The sequence below is a fragment of the Dermacentor silvarum genome, chromosome 3 (genome assembly GCF_013339745.2).
Source record: "Dermacentor silvarum isolate Dsil-2018 chromosome 3, BIME_Dsil_1.4, whole genome shotgun sequence".
In the NCBI taxonomy this organism is placed as follows: Eukaryota; Metazoa; Arthropoda; class Arachnida; order Ixodida; family Ixodidae; genus Dermacentor; species Dermacentor silvarum.
In genome coordinates, this window is record NC_051156.1 from 214,539,351 (window position 1) to 214,565,899 (window position 26,549).

The following is a 26,549-nucleotide window of genomic DNA, read 5'->3' on the forward strand; positions in this document are numbered from 1 at the left end:
TCATTGCATTTTGTTATTCTGTTATTATTTACGACAGTAGCAATAATAATAATAATGAGCAGCAGCAGTAGTGGCCAAAGTTCGCTGCAAACATGAAGAAAGGAAAAATATGCGGATCCCATGCACCGTGGGAATCTTTGTAAGCCAAAGATTTCGATGCTGTTGCTTTGATTGATTTGATTGATATATGTTTATTTATTTATTTGTGTTTGTGGGACCCTCAAGGTACATAGTATAGTACATAGCAGAGGGGAGGGGCGAGAATACATGCATGAGTAAGAAATACAGGATTAGTTCTAACAATTCACAGTGCAGGCAAAAAAAATAATTGAAGAAAGTAGTATTTACATACCAACCAGAAAAAGAAAACGCTCACACAATACGAAGTAATTAAGTACACAAAGAGTACACTTTACCTAACAGGCAATTGAGTATGCGACAGTATTATGACGTGGAATGTTTACTTTATGTACGTAATCACCACGAGCTGAATAATGAGGCGCTGGGTGGATCCAAAGGGAGCGAAGAGATGCGTTGTGGTAGTTGACTTTATGGGAAAGGGAAATGCGCGATTCCTTTCTGCTATGAGATAATAACGGGATTTGAAGGGTACTCTTCATTAATGTAACACTAGCAGTGAGATGGTAGTTAGCTAGGATGAAACAAACAGAGTGAGTTTGTACTGATTCGATTTCGTTAATTAATGTGACCTGATAAAGATCCCAGACCGATAGGCATATTCCAACTGAGAGCGGACGCAAGTTATGTACAATAGTCGTTTTAATAAAACAGGTGCAAGCAAAAAATTTATCTTCAAGTATCCTAAGGAGCGGTTAGCTTTAGATATTACGTATTGTACATGCTGCTTCCAAGGAAGATCGTTAGTAATATGAACGTTAAGATAACGGTAGGATGTAACGGAGTGAAGGGGGCAGTCATTGAGGGTGTAGGTAGGGCAAGTTGCATTAGAGCGAGAAATGCGCGCAGATTTGCATTTAATAATATTGAGCTCCGTGCACCAAGTGAGGCAACAATCATGTATGGTATTTAGGTCAGATTGAAGATTTGTTATATCAGAAGCATCAGCTTTTTTGCGATATATAACACAGTCGTCAGCGAATAAACAAACGTGATTAGGTAAATCGTTAACATACATTAAAAATAAAAGTGGACCAAGGAAGACCCTTGTGGAACACCGGATTCAACTGGAGCCGTGTTAGATGTGGAGTCATTAGTTACAACAAATTGAAAACGAGACAAAAGGAACGATTGGATCCAGCTATTGTTCTGCTTGTCACTTCTGGTCATCGTGCTCACCACGCTCATCATCTTTCATGGCCGCCATGCATCTTTGCCTTGCCTCACGTCTTCGAGCCAGCATACATTCGTGGTCTGCACCAGGTTTCGCTGAGTAGTGAACACGCTCCTGTTCCGCACGACACTTCTTTCAGGCCTGGGTGTCCTTGACGCTGAGTGCATGCTTTAGAGCCATTTTGCTGGAGCATGTTTATGTGCTGCTTGTGCATACGTGGCCAGCACGTTGTTGAGACGCCAGCTCCAATCTATGGACGATTATAGTGTTTACACTATATATAGTACAGCACACGACCTCCACAGCCCAGCACCTGCATTTTTGTCACATAGGAAATCAAGCACAGCATGTGCTAAACGCGGCGGTGGCGCCTGCCGGAATGTGTGTAGGCGAGCGCTATCTGGTGGTGTTGCAAGAAATCCCAGTGGCGCGTGCGAACAAGACCAAAACAGCAGCAGTAGCACCACAAAAGTCGGGAGAAGAGTCAAGGAAGGCTTCGCTTTAAAATAAACCCTGAGGAGAGGCCTCAGCAATCCCAGATGCATTGTCATTTGTGAAAAGTGTGGCAGAAGTCATGTGCCATTTTAGCCTTTGTTCTCTTTTATCGGGTAAATAGCAATGGTTGCTAAGGGAGCTGAGTAATGTAAAGGTTTGGGCTATTTCGTGTTTATCCATTTTGTGTTTATCTGGTGTCAGAAAGCATGTCTAAGTATACTGAGAACAAGAATACTTATGCTTCGGGCTGTGTTCTTAGAAATAGTATCTACTTGAATTACCACAGTAGTCTAGGTCACTGGGGTGTTTCATGTTCACCTTGTCGCAAAGTGCATTATGTGCGTGCGACCTCGACTGTGCGATAAAGTCAGGTTAGTCTGTTGTGCAAATTCATGTGGGAGCTTTCACTGTGCTGTCCAGTAAGCGTGCAAATTAAATTTGTTTGTGCTAGTTGCCAGCAGATCGCCTGCAGGCTGGATCTCTGCTTCTATGACCACTAGTTTATCCCACGTGTGTTATTCCACGCCAAATCACCAAAACGTCTATCGGTGCGAAATTGCTGATGGTGAGCTTTCCACAACGGCTTGCTACCTATTGGTCGGCGACAAATTTCAATTGCAGCCATAATGCCTGCGCAGCTAGGCCTAACCAGTGTTGCTTCATCAGAATTCGGCGTTGATAGTTGCGGTTTGGTGTGGTGTCACCAGAAATCTCTTAGTAGTGGCCATCAGCACTCTGAAAGCCGTGAAGTTGTCTTGTCAATTAAAATGGGGATTGGGCAAAATCCAGAATTGCAACAACATTATCCATGGCCACAATGTTTGCGACATCACGCACATGGATCATTTCTGAAAAAAAAAAAATTGAACTGCATATCATACAGCATCCAAAATTTTCGTCACCAACTGTGTGCCAGTTTCGATACAGCAAGTGCAGGTGTATATGAAAATTAGTTTTGCACAGCCATGTTTTGTGCGAGACCGCAGTCAAGACAAGTGACACATTTTAAATCCCAGCATTCTCGTGGACTTGTAATGCCCTTAAAGAAATTTACATAGACTGTTATGTGAAATTTGCCTCCCAGGCTGTGTTATACAAAACTCTATAGCTGCAAGACAAAGACCTCTCTCAAAGGCTGAGAACAGCCACAAACTCTATGCTTCCAAGATAAGCTTGGAGGCATTTGTGCATGTAAACCTGCACAAATGCTTAATTAAGGGTGTACATTCAACTGCTCGCTTTTGTGGCGATGTGCTTTACTTTAGGCGGGTCAAAATTGAGTGCTTGGAACACAATTGCTTGGTCTGTAAAAAGCACTTGGAGGCACTCTAACATTCGAGCTAGGAGTGTGACTGAGATCCGACAAAATTCTGGTCACATGTCTCTTCTGATTTCTTTGGAAATAGCTGAATGTTCAGCTCAGGCAGGCTTTCTCTGGTTCCTGGTTTTGAGAAAGTTCTGCATCTCTGCAAACTGAGTCGAACTGCAGTAGAGATCAGTTGAATGTACCTTAAGACATTTATGTACTTGTTCCTGTCTTTCCAGTGGCATGAGCAAAGCAGACAAGATCAAGGTTACTCGAGAGCGCATGCTCAACAAGCGGAGACGGGCCGAGATGTACAGTCTGTGGTGTGATGCTCTCTACAAGCTTTCCATCGCCAATCATGTAAGTTGGCTGTGCTGTTTAAGCTTGTCATTCCCAGCATTATTTATGAAGGACACTCAAGACATTGAATCAATCTAGAAAGTTGGAAATTGTCATTCCGTAACTCTTATAACATTATTTTATGCCAAGAGATGACTTAGTTGCATAGAGAACTGCAATTGAAGGGGGCTGTGCAATTCCTCCGCAAATTAAATTGCTCACAGTGAATAGGTTCACTTACATAGGTACCATAAACTGGGCTGCTAATCTTGGAGGCCATAGTATACCAGTCCACCATTTTCTTATTTGAGATAGAGGCCTACACAGAGAAGTCACCACAATCCTGCCAGTAGCGCTGGCAAAGTGGCGTGATGCAGCTAAAATTTATTTTATCAGCAGGACGTTTATTGACGTTTATTGTCTATGTTCTTCTCAAGTTCGTGCGAATGTGCAACCCTCCTTTTTCTTTGTAGTCAGGCAGAAAGTGCAAAGCACATAAAGTGCAGCCACACTCAGCTACATTTCAGTTTCGCAGAGCACCACAGTTCTTTTCCCCATTAGACTGTTATCGGCAGTTGACAGTGGTCTACCAGTTATGATTACAGGGGCCCTGAACCACTTTTTATCGAAGTGGAGAAATACATTTGAAGTTAAAATAGGCTATTTCAGGAATAACTTGCCGCAAAAAGTACTTTAATGTGTTCAGCAGAAGCGGAGTTATTGGCAATCAAACACAGCGTTCGCAGTGCTTCCACTTCTTCTTCAATGCTTTGCACTGCGAAGGCTATGGCGCAGCGGGGTGTGCCCACAGCGCTCCACCTACTGAACCTCACCATGGCGGGCAGTTCAAGTTTGATTTTGGATGTTAACATAGACTCCACTATTTCCGATTTTGGTGCCTACGACCTGCCGAACGTAAGCCAAATGCGGTTGTCCTCAGTGAGCCACAGTGTGGACTCGTCGCGGCACCCCACAGCGGCAGCTGTCAGCTTAACTAGAACCAACTTGGCCGCGGTATCTATGCTACGTAGCAGACCACAGCTACAGGCAACTATATTGCGTATGCAGCGTTTGCGTTGTGCATGACAGGGCTTGAGTGTGTGCTCGTGCTCAATGCTCCAGTCTGACCGTGCTAACATGGTGCGGACCGGCTTTGTCCTTCACCAGCTTGACCGATGGATATTAGTCACATCCAACTTGGCATTTTGAAGCGCTATCAACAAGTCTGCCAAGGCGTCTAACCCGTAGTGGCCAGGAGTGAGCGCGCGCTGTCAAACGTGCGTGTGGTCTGACCTTAAGTTTCGCATGGTTCGAGGCTAGTTGAGCGTTCAAAGCTAGTCAAAATTAGCGGAACCCGACCACTACGACACTGATAAGCAGGATGGCCCAAGTTTAATTCTGACGAGGGCGGCCGCGGCCGAGCGGGAGCAGACTATAGTCAGCTTCTTCTGGAAGTACGTAATTATTATCAAAATGCGAAAGCAGATTTTCGCTTACTTCAGCCTGTTTATTAAATTTAATCAATAAATACATACAGTAACAGTAGGAAGAAGCGCACTGATCCAAACAGATCCAAACACCTCTTTATGATGGAATAAAGCATCCAGAAAAGAGTGAGGGACATGGCTTCTTTTGAAAAGAGAGCGTTTGAGAGAAAGGTGACTTCGCACTCCGCTTACAAGTTCCATGCGCTGCGCATGACTGCAAAACTTTGCTGAGATGTTCACAGCAGCGTATGCTATCCGTAGACTTTTTTTCACCAAGCCTGAGGTCAGGTGGTTCAGGACCCCTTTAAAGCTTGCAGGCTTCAGCAACCTATAATGGTGTGACACACTTGTCATGACCATGCACAGAACTATTTAATACACGTCATGAAATTAGAAAGGTGCTTTTTTTTATAGATAGGTGGGGGTCTTTGATCTCTCTTGATCACTTGTTAGTGGAGTGCAAGCAAGGAAATAAGTTGAGCATAGTGATGAATGGGAAGAACTCTACAGGGTCAGTAACATCTTGGCTTTTGCATTGCATTACATTGTCTTATTATTTATGTTACCCTCGGGGCCACCAGGTATGGTGCATGCTTTGAATACATCCCTTTATTTTTGTGCCACCCGCAGTTCAGGGACAAGGTGTTCTGGTTTCCACACAACATGGACTTCAGAGGAAGGGTCTACCCATGTCCACCTCATTTTAATCATCTTGGTGAGTTTGGAAATTTCTGCTTGTATCACCGGCAAACCCTCCTGCCATGGTAGCTTAGCAGCTGCGGTGTTGCGCTACTGAGTTTGAAGCCGTGGGTTCAATTCCGGCCGCGGTGGCCACATATCTATGGGGGCAAAATGCAAAAGCGCTTCTGTACATAGACGTAGATTTAGATGCATGTTAAAGAACCCTAGGTGGTTAAAATATTAGTAAGTCCCCTACTACCCTGTACCTCATAATCAGACTGGAATTTTGAAATGCAACACCCCAGAATTTCATTTAATTTAATGCAACGGAAAACCCTATAGTACAGTGAACGTCCGATTTTTCTGACTTCCTAGGTGCTGCAGAAACGTCTGAAAAATCGGGTACTCTGAAACTCTGAAAAAAATGAATGCATGCTTTTTACTGCTCCCAAGGGCTCAAATCAACACACATGCTTCCGAAATAGCCCTGAACGTTTGCCAGCACACTTATTAGGTGTATCGGTGGTCGTACTATGACAGGGGATGGCGGGTGCCCGGTGTGTTTTTAAAGAATGCATACTGTGTCCCATGACAGTGGCCCCTTTTCATTCTTGGTATGCGTCACCGCAATACATTGGCTATGCTTGACCATGTAACACTGTTGTATTGTGGCGAAGCTGACTTTTGGAAACTGGCATTATGCAATGCTTGACTCTTGCTGTACTTTTCGCCCTTCGAAGCTGCCTGTGAGGATGAAAAAGGTGAAATTGGTGCCATTGCTGATAGCAGCTAGTTCTTTTTCAATGAAGAACACGGCACCGAACAGCAGGAAGCTTGGTAGCTAACATCGAAGCAGCTAGGCCTAGTGTTGCCGCCGTGGCTACGGCTGTCAGTGGCTCGACATGCAAGGGCGCTCGTTTGACGCTGCAAGATAATCAAATTGGTGGGACCCCTGGGGATGGTTGCTTCAAATAATGCTGTTTATTTCGTAAACGAAATTTCGAAAAGTCCTTAAAATCAGACAACGATGAGTTTCAGTGTCCAAAATTTCAGACGTTGTTTTACATTGGCTTTATAGGATACATGGTGCTGTGAAAACACCTTAATTATCGGATGTGTCCGAAAAATCGGGCGTCTGAAATATTGGTTATTGACTGCACTTTGTTAACACCAGCGACAGTAGCTTAGTGCCTGTGACATTCTGCTTCTGAGCATAGGTTGGGGTTTAATTGCCCGCTGCGGCATCACATTCTCACGGGGGTTACATGCTTCAATAAGTGACATCTTGCCATTCATGTGGTGACATGGGTTGATGGGCTCAGCTGTGGCCCCAAGAATGACATCAACACAACTTGAAACCAGACAGCCGAGGTAACTTAATATCTCTTCTGGTGAATTCAGACCAGCTCTAGCCAGCTGGGGGCGCTCAGCATGCGCATCACAGCTTGGAACCCATCCTATATACTACAGGCAATAGTTCTCTGCTACAGCTGTTATAATCATAAAGTCATATAATCATACAGGAACAGTCATAATCAATGTTCTTGATGACTTAGTCCATTTAAATGTGTTCAGCTCATTGAGTGGCACAAAGCAGTCCAATTGTCACATAGATATCTTTTGAATCTAGCCATGTCTTTATATACTAAAACCTTTCACTCAAACCAGTAGCATTGTTCTTGTAAAGTAGAACTAAAAGCAGTCAAAATGTTCCTGTTCTTTGACTATAGCCGATGAAAACTTAAGAGTGCAATGGCAGATACACTGCTGTCCATATCAAGAGAATTTGTATAGATGTGCCAGCCAATAACATTTCACACATTTCCGTGATGTTGTAGTGGCAACAAACGTGTTTCAGTGATGGTGTCTCTCAGGAACTGCCTATTTTTTAGGGTGCACAGGCATAAAGGGCAGTGTGGTTTTATGGGCAGAGCTCGTACCAAATTCTTCATTTGTCAGCAAGTGCAGCTGCATATGAAAACTAGTTTTTACTTTAACAAAGGATGCCTCTGCTTTTGTTTTGCCAATTGGAAATGGGAAGCCTAAAGTACACCAAGAAAGCATATTAATATTTACTATGTGCAATTCTGTTTCAGGCAGCGATGTTGTGCGAGGCATTCTGCTCTTTGCTAGAGGTGAACCCCTTGGCGAAAAGGGCTTGGACTGGCTGAAAATCCACCTCGTCAACTTGACTGGCCTCAAGAAAAGGTACTCTCCCTGTTTCAGCGTTGCACTTGAGCACGCTAAAAATTATATTTGTGGAGCGAATGTGTGACATAGGCTTTTCTGAGGATTCTTTACAGCAAATTTCCATTTGTGTGCTCACGAATTTACAACTCATGATTTCAACTGTATGGTAACAGTGCTAGCTGAGAGGCATAATGTGATGGCATATGCAACGCCACCAGTCCCCGCTCAAGGGCGGGTGATGTGAATTGCGCTAAAGGTATTTGGACCCTTCAGATGTGATTTTCTCTTTAAGTCTTGTCTTGGCACGAACAAGCACTGGCAAGTTTTGGGGAATGGAATAGTCAAACCCGGATATATCGAATCTGAAGGAGTTCACAAAAAAGTTTGATATATAGGTAATTCGATATATAAAAGGAAAATTTTATATACAAAAATTTTCAAGGGCATTTTACAGGTGTTCGTTATACACAATAATTTGTTATATGTGGTTTCGATATATCCGGGTTCAAATGTATTAACAGCCCACGTTGACTGACTGAATAATTGCCTTTAGTGTCCCCTTAACTGCCTATGTGGCCTGATTGCAGCATGTTACAATATCTATATTATTGTTTGTAATACCAGAGCACTTAAGTGCTCACTAGAAACTGAAGGACAGCTCCTCTGAAAGCAACTGTCTTTTCGTGGGTTTGGGAGTGGGCATTTCTTACAGTGGGGCTTCACTGTGAGCACAGTGATTTTTTAAGAATTTAATTCTGTGAGTACAGAATTTTAAGGCTACAAGTAGTCTTTATAACGTGTGAGTGTTACATTACTTTTTCTCTGTGTTACAGGGAGCCTGTGTCTGAGAGACTGAAGTTTGCAAATGAAATAATGCCTGAAATTCTTGACTCGGCTGACAACCCCATGACGGTGAGAATCTCAGTAAATCAGTGCTACATTGCTATAGTATTTACGTTGCTTATGCATCTATTGTGGCTTTTTTCCTTTCGCAGGAAGAGTCATAAACTCAATAATTTTAATGCTTCTAATGCATTGTAGTTGAGTGCCACAAGGTGTTTCTACTGGTGCCGCTACTGCTTGCTGCTTCTTCCATGTTCACAGTGTGCGCAAGAAAAAAAAGGTGAAAGACAGTCAAACTCGGGACATGAGCTTATCTGTAAGAATAACTTTGTTGAAGAAACGTCACATATACACAAAAGTTTGTACGTGTGCGTGTACACACCCACACACTTTTTTTCCCGATTAGACTGCTCATTTGCGAGTAATTCTTGCAGTTTCACTGTCACTCATCTCTTTTGTTGTGCAGATATCAACCAACTATCCTGCTCATCTGTCTCCCGTGTTTAGATATTCTGTAAACATCAACATGCATATGGATGGACTTGCACCTTCCTACGCCTCTTGAATTTAGGGTCGGCGGTGGTGGACCAAGTCAGAGGAGCCTTGGCAGACGTTGGCCTGCTGCAAAGAAGTGGCGGCCGCCATGCGGTCGCCAGATCCGACGCGTCACATCTGCTACCTGCCAGTGCACCAGGATGGCTCCTGCAATGGCCTGCAGCACTACGCAGCCCTGGGCAGGGACGCCCAAGGTGCTGCACAGGTCAACCTGGAGCCTGATGAGAGACCACAGGACGTGTACAGCGGTGTGGCAGCATTGGTGAGTGCAGACTGTCGCTAGAACACATGTCACGCACAAAAATTGTTTTGGACGTTGCTGCAGAAGGCTGAAATACCACTCAGTTATGTATTTCTGGCTGCTGTTAACCCCTTATGCATGTGTTGAAGATAACAAGAACTCGTTAATAAATGTGGTATTTTTGTTTGTGCATCTACCTGCCACGGTGGCTAAACACTGCTAAGCACAAGTTCATGGGTTTGATTTCCAGCTGCGCCAGCTGCATTTCGATGGGGGTGAAAGGCAAATACACTGTGTACTTAGATTTAGGTGACGGTTAAGCTCTTCATGTGGTAAAAAGAAATTAAGTCCACACTATGGCATGCCTCATAATCGGATCAGAGTTTTTGCATGCAAGTCCCCATAATTTTTTTTTGTGTGTGTGTACATGAAGAATGAGAAAACACCGTTCTTGGCTGAGAGCTTTGCAAACCTGCAACGGTAGATACTTGATATTTTTAGTATGGCATAATTGACTGTTCAGTGTGTAAAACACAAGATACACAAACAGATGGGATAGCACACAGTGCTGAAGTAATAACTCATCACCGTACATGAATTGTTTTCATCCAGGCAATTCACACTTTTTGTTGTCCAAGTTCTCACCCTTATGAATACAAAATCCTTCTCAAAACATTGGCTCCATGCTTAGGCTTCTCTTGTTCACCAACTGTTAGTGAATTCAACTGAGAACACTTAGAGGGTTTTGTTGTATGGAAAATATAGTTGGCAAGGGTAGGTACATTGACTTGTTAATTACTGTAATTGACCCTACTGAAAAATAAAAAGTAATAAATAAAAAATAAGTAAAATAAAATGAACAAACCAATTGTCACCTCCGCCTTTTCATCCCGTGTTTTCTATATTGTACAGTGAATAGTAACTCTGGCACACAAGACAAGTGCAGCATTCATCAATTTCTAGCAGGTAGTTAGAGTAGGAGGACTTACTATGGTGCACACTTCGCATTAATGACAGTGAGGCTGAATGGAAGGCTTAGAGTAGGTGCCGGCAGATCTTGTCAAATCCAAGCAGCTTGCAAAGCTCTTATGTGGTATGTGTGTAGGCTCCCTGTGTTGATATTGGTTATGTCTTGCGTCATTAATTGCAAGTATTCAAATTGAGAAACAGTGGCGTGAAGCAAATTTGAACGATTCTTTGTTATGGGGATTTCGCTTCTGTTTCTGCGGAGAACATTTTTGTACATTGTCAGAAGCTTGAAGAATTTCATTAACGTCATGTTGAATTCAATTATGAAATTAACGTGTTCGGCACAGGTTGAGCGAGAGAGAAAGAAAGATGCAGCCAATGGCCTGCCCATTGCCAAGGTGCTTGAAGGACACATCAAGAGGAAGGTGAGAAGTTTTGATACTATATAGTACATTATAGCCAATGTTAAAAAAAAAATCAATTTAGATTGTGTCGTTTGTGTCTGGGCTGCTTTAACTGAAGCAGTCTTCTTAACGTGTAAAACATAATGCATAATTTGAATATATAGTATTACGTATTTTCACTTTTGGTGTGAGTGCTACCGACAAAAATATTCTGAGAAAGAAATTGAAAAATATTAAAGGTGTAATATCCTATTTTTCAGACAGATTTCTTTTTCTTTTGCTGAGTAATGTTGTTTACTTTTTGTCTTATGTCTGTTCACTTCTGTTGTTCAGTTTTACTGTTGCAACTACCGTACTCTGCTATTGAAGTGCTTGTAATGTTTGTGGCTAACATCTTTTGTTTGCCACCCTTAACTTTAGGCAGTATACCAATCAGATTTGCATACCAGACAAGCTCCATCTCTATTACAATATTGCACCTTGACAATGCAAGAATCGGGAAACAAGAGACCTGGCTTGTAGGTTGCGAGACCACAACATGTATTGCCGAGTATTTTGAGTCAGTGCTCCATGTTAAGCTTTGAATTCCTTCTAAAATGACGGCAAGTTGGGCAAGTTGGAGCAGATTAATTAAAAAAAAAAAAAAAACGGCATGGAAATGAAGACACTAAGCCAGGAAAGACATCACAGCGCTCTCACACCCGAGGAAAGATTTATTTTGGTTCAGTCATCGGTGTTTATAAAGGAAACAATGCAAAGTCACATACACAGAACAAAGAAAGAATATACGTTGTACATGCCAACATCTTGGGCAGCAATCAGCATAACGCTGTTCTTTGCATGCTTTAACCAAAGATTAGATGCATGGGAGTTGTTCTAAATAGTTTGTCACCCGGCAGGTTTTGTATTGCCCTACACTGTATGAAGTTGTTTCCTCGGCACAGTAGACTTAACTTGATCTAGTTTTGGAGAAATCCAGTAGAGCTTTTGGGAAAGAAGCAAGGACCTATATACATATATGCTGCATTCTACTCAGCTTTCACAGTTTGGAGCCTTTGCCTCTGAAGTTTAGCATTACACTGCATCAAAATATGTGTGCTTGCCTCTTGCAGGTGGTGAAACAGACAGTGATGACGGTGGTGTACGGTGTGACGCGCTTCGGCGCCCACCTCCAGATACTGAAGCAGCTCAAGGACTTGGATGACTTCCCCCAGGAGCACTGTTGGGCAGCTGGCCACTACCTCGTCCAGAAGACCTTCCTGTCCCTCCAGGAGATGTTCACTGCCACACGCGAGATACAGGTGAGTCTGTGGCTCCACTAATGGCTGTACCCCTTTGTAGCACTGCATTAATTATTCACTTCTTGCTTTGTTGCTGTGGTACCAAATGTCTCTCAAAAGGGATGAGTGAGAAGAATAAGGTTAACTGAGGGGGCTTGATTTTTTTTCCCATTACTACCATGTGAAACTAACAGACATTGAGGCCAGGAAAAGCGTAGGAGGAATTATCCGCCCATTTAATTGAATTGTAAATTTAACAAGGAAAAGGGAAATGATAGCAGACGAAACAGCAACTTGCCGCAGGTGAGCGTCGAAACTGAATCTTCCACTGTATGAGTGTATGCTCTGCCATTGAGCTACTGTGGGAGCCATCCTCCTGTCCACTTTTTTGTATACAAAATTAGCCCTGAGAGTACTAGCCAGCACCACTTATGGCAGTGGCAGTGAACGTGGTATGTCCTTTCATCCGCAGTAGCGATGAGTGACTTCTTAGGTCACTCACTCCTCTTTCTTGCAATACGCTGTCTGGAACATGTACTAAATAGAATTCGATCTGTTCTGAATCATGATGAGCTTCTAGAAAAGGTGAAGAATGTTTTTAACGTACAAATTCGTTTCTTGTTTTCTTGATACCAGTGTGTTGTTGTGTTCAATGTCTAGTGATTTACATTTTCTTTCTTTCTGACTACATTTTGCTTTTCTATGTGCACATGGATTTGTTCTAGATTAGCATCAAGTTTGATATAATGATGTGCTAAATGGCATTTTCTTGTTTTGACCTTGTCTTTTTTTATATGCATTGTCTGTTTTGAATGTCTACTGTAATTATAATTAGCCTTGATTTATCGATATAACCCCCTTCCCATCCTCCCTATGTAATGTCCGCTGGCACCTCGGGGCATTTCAATAAACAAATATGCATGTATACAGGTGTCAGCAAATAGTCTCGTTCAATTCAATCTCCCCTTCTGTGTCTTTGCTATTCACGTCCTTTTCTCCACCTATCTCATGTGCTGTGGTGTCATGCGTTGCCTCACTTAAGGTGTAACAGAATGGTTTAGAACTAGGGGTGTGCGAATAGTAATTTTGGAGACTGAATCGAATAGGAACCGAAAGTGCCAGAAGCGAAGTGAATTGAATTGAATAGGTATTTAATACTTTTCGAATAGTTTTGAATAATGAGCAGCCATTTTCACCCCTAATATAAAATGATTTTTTACATCCTAGTATATTCACTTTAACAAGTTTTTGTCATTTCATGGCAAGGGCAATGAAGTGTTGTTTATTAAAAGCGCGAATGGAGCATTAGGAGCGAATGAGCAGTTTATTCACATACTCGGGACTCATTGTTGACTGCACTTGATGGCGGTTTGACTCCATGAGCGACGCAGCGTGCTCCATTATGTAATTTCAGGTCTTTTATACGTAATATTGCCACCGGGACGAAATTTACCGCACATTTGCTCCAATTATATGCTTGATCGCACACAGTTGGCAATTTGAAATATTCAAACGCTATTCCAAGAACAAATACCTGATTGATTCGAAGAGGACAGTGTTTGATCCATTATTTGAAAGCTTTGAATATTTGCACACCCCTATTTATAACTTGAAAAGGGATGTCAAGGGAAAAGGAATGCAGTCGAGGGTGTCAGAAGGCGAGATGCATGGTATGCTACAGAAATTTCAGCAGGAAAATCTGGATCATTCAGCCAGCAGGGGAATGATGGGCCGTACTTGGATTTGTCTAAACTTCCTCCTTTTGACTTGAAACGGATTTGTGACTTTGCAAATTGGACATTATTTAAGAAAATGTTGCATTACAGGCAGAACTATAGGGGGTGTCAAAAAACATGGCGGTCATGACACGTTTCTGGCTCCTGCACTTGGTTCTAGTGCCTGCAGTAGGCAAAAAGTATGGCCTTCGAAATTGACTTTTGTTACTTCGACGTAGCTGTCGCAGGGGGGTGAAATTGAACACTACCTATTAACAATGATTAACAGTGATTTAGAAAGATAAATTGTAATTAACCAATGCCACAAGAATGTATGAAGCCACAAGCACGAAGATTTAGACAAATTACGCACTACCCCTATCATTCCTGTTGTAGCTAAACGATTGCAATGCTAGATTTCTCTGTAGTTAGTTTTTGTAGGGAACTTTATGGTTAGGCTGAGTGAGTAGATAGGAAACTTATAGGCATACGATGGAGTTAGCTGATCCAAGACAGTGGTAATTGAGATTACTGTGAGGAGCCCTTATGCTGCAGCAGACCTTTAATGGGCTGCCAATGAAGACGATTGTTGTGACCACACTTCTTGCTTGTTCCCACACTCTCCGATGACCTTAGGACTGGTTTACAACATGCGCCAAGTTGATTTCATACGTGTGCTGTCAGCCTGTCTCGTGGGTGACTCCGCTGGGACTTCCCGTCATCCAGCCATACCACAAGCCTACTTCAGTGAAGAGCCCAATCTCTTATGTAAGTGACTGCTATTAGCACTCCCCTCTTTTCAGTGCGTCCACATGACTTTCTGACTAAGTAAGAATGCAGTCAATGCTCATTACAACAAACCATAATAATCAAATGGGGGAAGTCTGTTGCGTACACATATCCTAAGTCTGTTCTATCCAAAATTAGTGCTGCAGTGTGTTGTGAAATGCATATGTACCTCTGTCTAGCCTAACCAATTGGTAGTTTGGTACAGCCAGGTCTGTTAAAAGCATAATTTGTTGCAGGAATCATGTTGGCTGATAAAACCAAGTGAGAAGTATGGTCTGTTGTATCCAAAAGTATGTTGTGTGCAGATTCGTTGTAATGGGTGTGGACCTACTTTTAGATGCAAGTTTCTTGTTTAGCCTTAATTAGATTTGTGTTCTTGTGCCATCTGCAGGTTCTCTTCCCAAGGGGGGAGGTGGTAGGGTAACATTGATAAGGCAACCTCAACGTTGTGCATTTGTGCCAGTGAAGTGCAACGGCTAACATTTTCTTTGATTTTTCTGTTTGCACTGCCTTCCACTTTTTGGAACAAGGCTGCTTTGATCGGTGATTCTAGCAGTTAGGTCTGCTGTCAGTGGAGTTTTGCATTTCTCTGACCCTTGTAAAATTGAACACCTGATCAGTTGCTTTAGAAATTCTTGGTGTTCTTCAGTATACTGATAGGCACAACGCTTTGTGAGGCATTGCACTATAAGCTGTGCATCGCTTTTATGAAGGCACCCATTTTTATCACTGCACAAAAGAAGAAACAGTCACAGTGCTGACTCTCCAATTTGGCAAACTATTGATAGCGTGGAACTGTAATAAGATAGAAAACTGGACGACTTGCTGTCGATGCACATTTTTGAATGGCGCAAGAGACACAGGACGGTCAAAAGTAATGGACACACTGGTGTGCAGACTCCCAAATGAAAGCTTAATTAAGAAAAACACTCCAGTTTTCCTCATCTTTTTTGTACAAAGCTATGGTTTCATGATTCCAGCGTTAGTCAAGCAAGACAAGATTACCACTGCCACATGCATCTCATTTTTGTATCTTTTCTAGCTTACCCCGCCTCTTCTAATGTTAAGAGTGGCTCTTTTGGTATTGTAGAAGTTGCAGTGATCCTACTGCTGGGTTGTGAGTTCCAGGGACTCAATATAATGAGAACAAAATATTTATTCATACAGTGGCCGCTTAATTCAGAAAATGAAGTAACAATAACAAAAATACAACCTTGCATGTCCTCTCACTCTTCAAACCCGAGCACTTCCGCGGCAGGTTCCTGCCACCTTTCGTCATCCTAGTTCCTGTTACCTGTGTCCCCCTTAAACTTGCAGTGTGCTCCCTTTTATATTTTACAAAATTATGCAGTGCCATCTAAACTAACAGAATGATGGGAATGGCACCAGACTGTGCCGTAAAGCTCGGAATCCTGCAAGGTGTAATTTACTAATACAGTTTGCCATATTTTTCTCTTTACAGCCTTTTAATCTACATTCTTTTTTCTGATGTAACAGTGTGGTAGTTGTCTTGTTTGCACACATCAGAATCATGTGACGTACTGTATTTTTGCTCATATAACCCATGTTTAACCTGCACCTCCAATTACAACAGCCTGGAAAGAAAAAAAAAAGAAATATGCGCGTACAACCCGCAGAAATAACTGCATGCAACAAAGCTAAAATCCTTGCAAAAAGTCTCGATTCATGGATGCACGGCTCATCCACGTCGTATCTTTGGCCAGCGGCTCTAGATTCCCGTTCTAGTTTGCCAGCACTGTATGCACTATTTGCGAACATAGTTAACACAAAATGGCAATCCATAAAGAATAGGGGTGACAACAGAAGGAAGAGGGGAGCTTCAACACGAAAGGGTGGGTTTTCCTAGGAGACAACAAAACTAAATGGCCGAGAACCTGGCCCTAAAGTGTGGCTTCACGGCAGCGCACGCCACACTGTCATGAAGCCACACTTCAAGGCGAAATGTGCATATAACTCGCGCCCCGACTTTACTGTTAAATTTTTTGCATCTTTGATGCGGGTTATATGTGCAAAAATATGGTAGCTTTGCGTATAGATAAAGAGGGTGTGTTCGCTTTTGTTAAGCTTTCAGTTGGTAGTGTGCATTCCTTTTGTCCATCTTGTGCCTATTGCACCATTCACAAATATGACAGCCTGGAAACATGAACTTGACTATGCAACACTGCAGTGATTTCTTTCTGTGCTATGTTGCTTTCTGTGGAGCGTTGCCTCAGAGTCTTCTATCCACTCTGTTTTTTTTTCCAGGGTGACAGAATAAGCCCCGAGTTTCGATCTATCTTCGAAATGCACCAGTAAGTTGCTCTAATATAGTGTTGCCTGTATTGCGAAAGCTTGTTTTGTGTAAAGTTCAACTATAACGAAGTTTTGCTTTGGCTAAATTGGTTATAAGTCTAACCTCGATTTAAAGAACACGGATATAACGAATTATAGATATGTATAAAGAAGTAACTATAGTATTTGGTGGCCATGCTTTATTTCTGTGGAGCATGCTGAAAATGTGGCATCCGACACAGTATCGGTTACAGCTAAGCAAATTTGTTTTCCACGTGACTTGAAATAATAGAGAGTTTTAGAATAGGGGCCCCAAAAGTTTGGCACTGTTATTTCCTTGGCTTGTCAAGAAGATAAGGTGCGACTTTACCTTTGTCAAAGCCCTTCACCATGAATAATGCCCAAGACATGATGGCTTCAATATCACCTGATTACTCCCATTTTCTGCTGGGAAGTGGTTACATAGCGGATGATCATCTTTAAAGTACATCTTTAAATATCTCAGGTGGTCAAAATCAAACCCGGAGCCCTTTACTATGGCACCTCTCATAGCCCCACTGTTGCTTTGGGTGGTTATACCCTACAAATCAATAAATCAATAAGTAAATAAATAATAGATCGATCATTACTGTAACTGTCATAGCGTGTCACTAGCTTTGCTTTTCCACATGTTCTGTATGCATTGCACTCATTTGCAACACCATGTTTGCAATCCGATTAGTTAGAGTGACTGCACTTAACTAAAGTTTCATTTGTAATTATTGTAACGACACAGTAGGCTCTGCCATCTATTGCAAGTACGCGAAACTGACAGGGCAAGTCCTTCTTGTCTTATGCACTGAAAAGTAGGCACACAACCATAATGTATGAGCTCTAGTTTTTCAAAACATAGAGAGAGTTAGCAGTAAGCAATGGTGTACAATGCAACATTAATGCTTGTTACTTTGCAGGGTGCTTTGCGCACTACGCATGCTCGGAGGGTAGTGGTGTCTGTGCGTGTGTTTTGGTGGCAACAGCAAACAGTACTGTTGCAGACAGAGACAACATTCTGCACATTGCAAAAGAAGTTCTTGCGAAGATGGCAGTGTCTGCTTTGAGAACCAATGTAAAGCTGGGCTTGTTTGTTATTCATGACTGTGGTACAGTGTGAAGTAGACAGGACGTGGACATGAGTAGACACACTCAGTATGGACTCTCAACAAAGTTTGTTCGAAGAACGGTGCACAGAATATAATATAATCGCACAATTGTGGCATTGCATCACGCAAAGATACATCAACAGGAAGTGGCTCTTAAGCCTGCCGTTAAGATAACGAACCGCAAAGCTGTTCCATGGCATGTCATATATGCTGATAATTTCTTTGTTGGAAATTTACTTCTTTTGTCGATAAGGCTATCGAAGGGGTGCTCACACAGGTACCGCCCAACTGCGCAGTTTTCTCTGCTTCAATAATTTCGTGTGTTAGGCGATCCCTGTGCTTGCTCACAACAGTGCACTTAATAAACATGGGGCAGCTATCGCAGGATCTACATAGTGCACCCTTCAAGCGTACGTCTGACATTGTAGTCATGCTCCCTCAATCTATCATTGCGCAGTGGCCCGTGTGTCCAACATAAAACTTCCCACACGTGAGGGGCGTCTGATAAACCACATTTCTAATGCACTCAGTATGCTTTGTTTTATGTTTCTTTGGGCATTCTTTTCCGGGAGCATTGCATTAGATGTCCTAGTCAAACGGCAAATATACTGCTCAGTTTCGTAGGTGCAGAAAACACTACTCTGACATTTGACTGGTCCACGACTTGCTTTAAGCTATGGGTCAGTTCATGTGATAAGAAATGACAGCCTCTATTTTTCTTCTTGTTCGCTGCAGCTTCTTGGTTTTTCACTTTACGTCCTTGAAACTTCTTGTGCAAGCTTTCAGCTATGGACCCCACTATATGGTCAAGGTAGCCAGCAGCAGCCAGGCATTTTGCCTGTAGCCCTAGCATTTCTGATATTTGGTGCGAACAGGATAGCAAGAGTAATGGCAAAAGCTTCTTCCTGAAGTTTCACGATAATTGTTTTGATGCTGTAAACATTTTCTGGTGCATACGAACTTGCTACGGTGCTACACTGATGTTACCCTGTTGCTTGCTTTCAGGAAGCCAAATGTGATGAAGCAAAAGAATGGCTTTCCTCCTAACTTTATCCATTCGCTCGATTCAAGCCATATGATGCTGACAGCCATTTTCTGCCAAAAGTGAGTTCTCTTTGTTTTGCTGTTTGGCAACTGTAGTCCTGACCTCTTTTTCTTTTTTTGCATCTGTAAGCCAACTCATCAGATTTTCTGATGATTGTCGGCTCGTTCTACCTTTGTAATAATATTTGAGTATGCTCAAGGTTGGATGTATTACTACTGTATTTACTTGTGTAATGAACGCACTCGCATAATGAACGCACCCCCAACTTTAGTCGTCAAAATTAGGATTTTTTTTTTTCGCCCACGTAATAAACGCACCCTGAACTTTCTGCCGTGTAGTAGGAGAGAACACGGTACGATTCGGCGTCCGATATGGCGGCCGGCGGGTACGATTGTATCGGACACCGTATTGGAGAACAAATCGTTCCGTGTGTCTCCTACCTTTATTGTGGTAGCAATCAAATGGCCACTCCAGGCGCATTTTTGCCGTCGGCGCTGACAATTGCGGCTCTGTCTCCTGCGTTCGAGGGAGGAAACGCGCCGTATTTCGTCGCACACGTGGTGCCGGTGCAGCAACTGCACATTGTGCGGCTGAGCGCACCTTATCTTGAAAGAGATCTGCGTCGAGAGCTGTCTAGGTGCGACGGCGGCTTATATCTTTGTGCATGCTCCGTGATCGCCGCTCAGTTTGCGTTGAAGCGATACACGGCACAAAGGTCACTTCGCTTGCTGTTGCTGCCGCGCTTCCTCACGTCAGTGTTTCGACAGCGAGTGTCCGCGGTCATCGAGTCTGATTAGTTCATGTTTGCCTGTGCGCACTGACACCATGCTGGTTAAATTACTTTGCTAGTTTATACGGCCGATAAAACTACTATCCTTACTTTGTATAGATGTCTACGCATTTGCTATCGCAATCGATCATTCGCCTGTCGGGCGAAACTGCGACTTGGTGGCCGTGGAAAAAAAATTGCTCAAAAATTTTCTCCGCATAATAAACGTACCCCCCAACTTTGCGCATACTTTTCTGGAAAAAAAGTGCGTTCATTATGCGAGTAAATATGGTGATTATTATTTATATACAGAGTGACTGAAGTGTAACGTTGGTTGCACCATTAACAGTGGTGCCTTTTGCTTTTACCTTTTATTTTTGCTGACTCGTTGCTATTATTTGTTGCTGTGATTACCTTGTTTCTATGTTGATCATATGTGTAGCTTGATGCTAAGTGGGAATTTGAATAGCTTGTGCTACTAATGGTTGACTAACCAATGTTGAATTACCATAAGTGGGCTGTGCTGTCATCTTGAATGGAGAAAAAAGTGGAAACCTTAATATTTAATATCTGTACCGCACAAAGCTTGAAAGAGTAATATATATGGCTGTAAACTTTTGACTAATATGCGTGTGTAGAAGTGAAAAGTGTTCTCATAATTGTCCAGTTTAGAGTTGCCAAGTCACAGTAGTTGAGTGAATTGTTTAGTGAAGTTTAGTTAGTATAGTGAAGACATGCTTTGGGTGAACACTGTGCACAGCCTTGTGTCGTGGTAAGTTGAAATTGAAAAAAAAAAAAAGCAAACTAGGAATCTTACACTTTTTCAGGGCAGGAATTCAATTTATGTCCGTCCATGACTGCTACTGGACTCATCCAAACACGGTGGACATCATGAACAAGGTATGCATGGGAATTTAGTGTCTTGAACAATGATTATTATTATTATTTATTTATTTATTATTATTTCAAATTTTAAATTATTTTTTTTTGCAGTCGAAAATTTCTAAAGTTGCATGCTGAAAATGTGCCGACACAGTTGTAGTCTCATACAATTTGCTTTTCAATATTTACACTAAGCTGCATATTCCGGATTCATAAGCAACCTTCACATTACACTTTTGACCAAGTAATAGCAGCTAAAATAATTGTTCAGTGAGAAAGTCCAATAAGTCCATGTTGACATTATATAGTTGTTGCCCGAGATTTCATAATTAATGGAATGGGGGGTTGGGGGCAGGGGGGGGGGGGGCACTATGCATTCCATTTGATAAGGCACTCTAAGCTGATTTGAAGATTGGCTATGCTGCCATTAGAATGGTAAACACCTTTCTGGGAGAGCTGGCTTACCAATTTAGAGAAGGGTCAATAACAATTCTGCTGTTCTTTTAATTTGTAGTGCTTTAACTTACACCATTATATAAAAAAAAAGAATGTGTGTTGCAGTTTGAATGCCTCCCCAGGCCTGTTTCACAATTCAAATTCAGTTTGCATCATACTGCATCGAACTGCATAGTCTTCTTGTCATTTTATCAGCTTTATTTCTTGCCCTAAACTTCTGTTTTCTTCTTTTGATGGCATGGTAATGTGGTCTTGTAAATTGTCAGTGAATGCTTTTGCATCCATTTTGTCCTCAGTTATGGCACTGGCTAGTGCATCACTTGAAAGTAGTGCACTATTACAGTAATAATTATAATAGTAATAATACAATCGAACCCGGATATATCGAATCTAGAGGGGATCACAGAAAAGTTCGATATATAGGTAATTCAATATATAAAATAAAAATTTTATACAAAGCTTTTCAATGGGGATTTTACTGCTGTTTGTTATACACAATAATTTGTTATATGTGGGTTCGATATAACGGGTTCGACTGTACTACTACAGTGAGGCAAAAGATGGCAGAGCCCTCTTCAGTGATTACTATTGTATGTATATCTTAAGTGGTACATGCCTTTCAAAATTAATTTCTTCATGTTCTTATGTCATTCATTTTTGCCCTACTGCTTTTTTTTTATCTCCTTGGTGGAGATAAATTGTGCAGAAAGATTGTGCAGAAGACACTTAATGTGCGCATCTTGAAACTTGTGCAGTTGTGCAGGGAGCAGTTTGTGGCCTTACACAATGAGCCCATCCTCGAGGATTTGTCGAAGCACTTTGTGCGCACGTTCGGCTACAAAGAGAGGTGAGAGTTTGCAAGGCCATGCCGAGTTTCATTAGTGTTGTACTGCAAGTATTCAGTCTCCATGAAAGTATTGGCAAGGTTCATTGGGACACAAATTGAACCCGCTGCAGTAGCTCAATGGCTACAGTGTTGTGCTGCTGAGCTCGAGGTCGCGGATTCAATGCTGGTTGTGGCAGCTACATTTTAACGGGGGTAAAGCGCAAGAACACTTGTGTGCTTGGATTTAGGTGCGCATTGAAGACCACAAGGTAGTAATCGAGTCCGCCGCTGTGGCATGCTTCATAATCAAATTGTGGTTTGGCACGAAAAGCACCATAATTGAAAATAATTGAAAAATGAAAAGGAACCTTGACACTGCTGCTAAGCTGCACAGAAAGATTACGGGTGTTGTTCTTCTGGCTACATGTAGTTAGTAGCTACAAAAGAATTATCCAGATCCAACACCAATGCTAAAACTGTATGTGAAGCAAAGCTTTAGATAGAGAGAGATGTGGTTTATTGAGAAAACACAGAGAGGTCCTCTAGCCTGCTACATTTTTATGCAGAAGGAAGGGAAAGAGTAGAAAAAAAGAGGGGTATGAGGAGTGATAATGAGGACGGGCATTATATGCGACTATATGCGTGGTCTTGTCTGAAGGGCCCACACACAGCCTTGAATCTAAGCCAACATTAACTAAAGATCCTGAGAGAGCCTTGATGGCTCGTTTCATGTCATATTATCTCCAGCCAAGGGCCCAGTAACATTTTTTTGCTCAACTGCCGTTGTTAATTGGTGCTAGCAAAGGAATATGGGCCCTGGGCCCATATTCACTGAACACTCTTACGCTAGAATTGTTTGTAAGAGAGAATTTCAGCCAATCCTCATGCTGGACATATTAGTGAATGCAGCCAGCCAGTGGTAAAGAGCACTTGCGAACGAAACACTTTGTGAATTCGGCCCCGGATCCTATTCAGCAGGAACATGGAGGAATCGCCAAATTTTGTTAAGGAGAGTGAGGACAGGCACGGCTCCGATACCTGTGAGACTGGCAGACTTTCCCAAAGGGAAGACTTCTTGTCATAGTGGACCAGACACAGCTACTGATCACTGTTTGAGATGCAACATCGGAAATCGAGCCAAGTTCTTCCGCCTTGTATAGGTGTGCACAGCCAGCACCGACACAAAATAATAACCAGTCTACCCGCAGCCCTCCGTCCCTTTAATTTTCAGCTATGGAAGAGGTCAAGAGGGGGGCCGCATCCCAGAAAGGGCATTCTGGAGTCGTAGAATCTTTCTGCAGGCCGTTTTTGTCTGCGCAATTTTAACTTGCCCTATATGCTAGTTCCCCCTTCTCTCTACACAAATTCTCCACAAGATGTCACCCCCAAAAGGGCAGGCCACACCCGTTTATTATAAATAAAACATTTGCAACCACCTGAGATAGTAAAAAAAAAAGCTTCGATTTAAAAACCACGTTTTGGAAGCGTATGTCAGAAGCAATATGTAATTTCTGTTGCACATACTCAACCTTTGCGGTTAAGAGCCACCGTCCGGCTATAGAAGTGCTTCATTTGGACGACCATATATAACCTTCCGACTAATGGAAAACTATTTGACAGTCATCAATTTAAACACTTATGAGTGTTGCAAAATGTTGAAAACCGTACGAATGGTGTGGCTACTTCTAAAATCAGAGGAAGATGGGGGGTATTTACAAATGAGATAGCATAGTTGAGCTAAAAGTGCAGGCAATGCATGGATGAAGAGTGCCGGAAAGGTGGCCAGCCTGAACCGAAAAGTGTTACATTTTCTTTTCGGTTTCACTCCAGAGGAAAAAAAATCGTAACGTTTTGGTTCAGTTTCAGTTTGAGCAAAAATAATGTGTTTTTTTTTTACGGGTTTTCGGTTCAGTTCCAGTTTGATACCCTAGTGAGTTTCAGCGCATCTCTTGAGTTGGCGGGTGGCAACGAGCATTTCACAGCTCCTTGTGTGGTAGAAAGTTTCTCGGTGTGAACGCGCCGTTAGTGTCTTTCGCAGGCTGTCACACAGAAAGGTTCAGTGACACTTACTGCAGAATGCACTCTCCAGTGAGTGTGTTTGTCAAATTCGCTTTGCTGCGGAGAAGTGTGTAGCCTCTGTAGCAGTGCTTCAGATTAAATAAATTAGTATTCAATGTAGGGTCAGCACTAATTCTGACCCCCCTCCCCCCCTTTTTATTCGATTTAAAATGTGGTACACATTCCCATGCCATTTGCAATGGAAACTGCCAATGGGAACAGTTAAGGCTTCACAACTTTCTGTTCTTCACTTCCAAAAACACTGTGCGTTTCTTAGGTGCTTGGTCCAATTCTATTTAGTTTTGTTTGTGATGATTGATAATGTCTTTTTTTGCAAATATTGCCTAAAATAACAAATATATAACGGCTGTTATCAATTCCAAATGGCAATTTCTTTTCCTGTGTAGCAGCACACCACCAAAAAGACGCTCACAGTGGTGAAGTGCACTCGCTGTAGATAAATTTGTCTGTCTGACAGGTTTGCTTTGCTTTGATGCACGATGATCGTAATTTTTTTTCTGGACCTTTTCTATTCCCTCATGCAGGGAGATTGCCGGAATCAGCAAAGCGGCAGAATTGGCAGTGCGGAAGCTCAACAAGGTGATCACGCAGATTCCCGAGAAAGGCGAGTAGTCTTATACTCAGCTTCGTACATACTAGCAGGCAACGCTATGAAGGATATAGGGAGGTCTCTCACTGCTTGCACTTGTGGCTTAGGTATGCGCCATATAATTCAATCTAATAATAAGTCTCATACTCTTATGTTGCAAAATGTGATTTAATTATTACAAGAAAGGCGTCGCAGATCTGAGCCCATTTACCACCAAATGAGCAGAGTGGCACATTTCTGCAATCGCAACGGCCACTGCGCACTGCTTGCACTTGCAATTACTGTATAATTAATTATATTAAAACAGTTAAAAACACATTGTATTAAAACATAGTTAAGCATACCGCACAAGTGTGCACATATAATATGTGATTTGATGTAAACTTGTGTCCGTAAGTCGCAGTTGTAATACTATGCAAATTAGTTATTTCTGATTAGGCATTGGATGCAACTTGAATGCAAAGTGTCCGGAGTTAGGCTTCTTTGACTACACTAGTATTTGCTTAGCTTCCAAATCAATACCTGCTAAGTATAAATTGCTGACTAACTGTTCAAACACTTCCACAATGCCAAGAATTTTGCAACTGTCCAGACTGTCTGAGCACGAAGCTATGAATGCTGTAGATGGGTGTAGATTCCCAAAGTGAATTAACAAGGCACTAATTTACAATGATTTACAACTACTACAAACTATGCAGAAGGTGCCAACAGCGAAAGACTTATATAAGTGCAAAACATTGCTTGCCTTTTTGTGCAGTTTGTTCTTCAGTCATTCGTGTACCAATAACTTCAATTTTCACATCTTTTTGCCATTATATACTGCCTTTAGTAGTCGAGTATTGCCAGTGAGCGATGAAAGAAGTGATAGCCATGACATTAAAAGACAGGAGGACAGCGGTGTTGATCACAGAGCAAACAGAATCAGCCAGTATATTCAAGCTGAGACCAAGAAAAAAAAAACGGAGTTGAGAAGGCCATGCAGTGTGTAGAGAAAATACTAACTGGACTAAAATAACAATGGGTGTCAAGGGAAGGGAAATGTACTTGAGGATGGTCGAGGATTAAAAGGTGCAATGAAATTGCAAAATTCGCAGGCATAGACTGGAGTCAGCCGAGACAAGACAGAGGCAGTTAGCAATCACTAAGGGAAGTCTGTCTTGAAGTTGATAGCTAGGCTAATGTTGATTATAATGATTCATCATCGTCAGCCTATATTTATGTCCACTGCAGGACAAAGGCCTCTCTCTGCGATCTCCAATTACCCCTGTCTTGCGCTAGCCGATTCCAACATGCACTGATTATAATGATTGCATATGTCCTATTGTGCTTGCACATTATAGTGGATACCATAATTGTGCTTATTTGGAACACCTTTTTGGCTTTCCAGGTTCCTTCAAGTTGGAAAACGTGTTGGACTCTGTGTACTTCTTCAGTTAATGCACAGTGCTGCGCCTATGTTGGACAATATGTCAAAATGCAAGGCAAATACATGCGCTCAGCCTTGTTCTTATGTACATAATTTATGTAAGTAGCCTGTAAATTAAAAAAAGAAAATATTGTTATATTTGTTAAATAAATGTGCTTACATTGTTACCAAGCTTGTGGTTCCTACTGTGAATATTGTATCCTCCCTACCTGTCATTAGAACACATGCTTGATATTGGCACATAGCTTGTGTAAAATTGACACTGGAAACAAAGACCTTATAAGCAAGGCTGTAGTTATGATCTCACATGTTAAATTTTCTCAAGTTGCTGGACATTATAGATGCTGCAGATGACTTTATTTGCTCTATAGCTCGTGACACAGAGAAATGGGAAGTGTGTACAAACAAAAAGAGTTAGAACACAGCATAATATAATCGCA

At 42.0% G+C, this 26,549-nt stretch overlaps 1 protein-coding gene across 1 annotated transcript; it reads left to right on the forward strand.

Moving 5' to 3' along the window:
* The first annotated feature begins 657 nt into the window (after nt 1–657).
* On the forward strand, nt 658–26,276 carry LOC119446645 (DNA-directed RNA polymerase, mitochondrial). Its single transcript, XM_037711134.2, has 15 exons — nt 658–671; nt 3,353–3,473; nt 5,570–5,654; nt 7,717–7,828; nt 8,644–8,722; nt 9,225–9,470; nt 10,766–10,843; nt 11,935–12,123; nt 14,454–14,585; nt 16,872–16,918; nt 19,043–19,141; nt 20,679–20,751; nt 21,945–22,036; nt 24,619–24,698; nt 26,071–26,276. Exons 1-15 carry the CDS (start codon nt 658–660, stop codon nt 26,118–26,120), a joined length of 1,497 nt encoding a protein of 498 aa, XP_037567062.2. The 3' UTR covers nt 26,121–26,276.
* Nucleotides 26,277–26,549: the final 273 nt, after the last annotated feature.

Bases quoted from the DNA above. Each gene is read 5' to 3' on its own strand.
- LOC119446645 (XM_037711134.2), top strand. The intron at 8,723-9,224 runs GTGAGAATCTCA...TCTTGAATTTAG, and splicing joins CGGCTGACAACCCCATGACG to GGTCGGCGGTGGTGGACCAA. The intron at 24,699-26,070 runs GCGAGTAGTCTT...TTGGCTTTCCAG, and splicing joins CACGCAGATTCCCGAGAAAG to GTTCCTTCAAGTTGGAAAAC.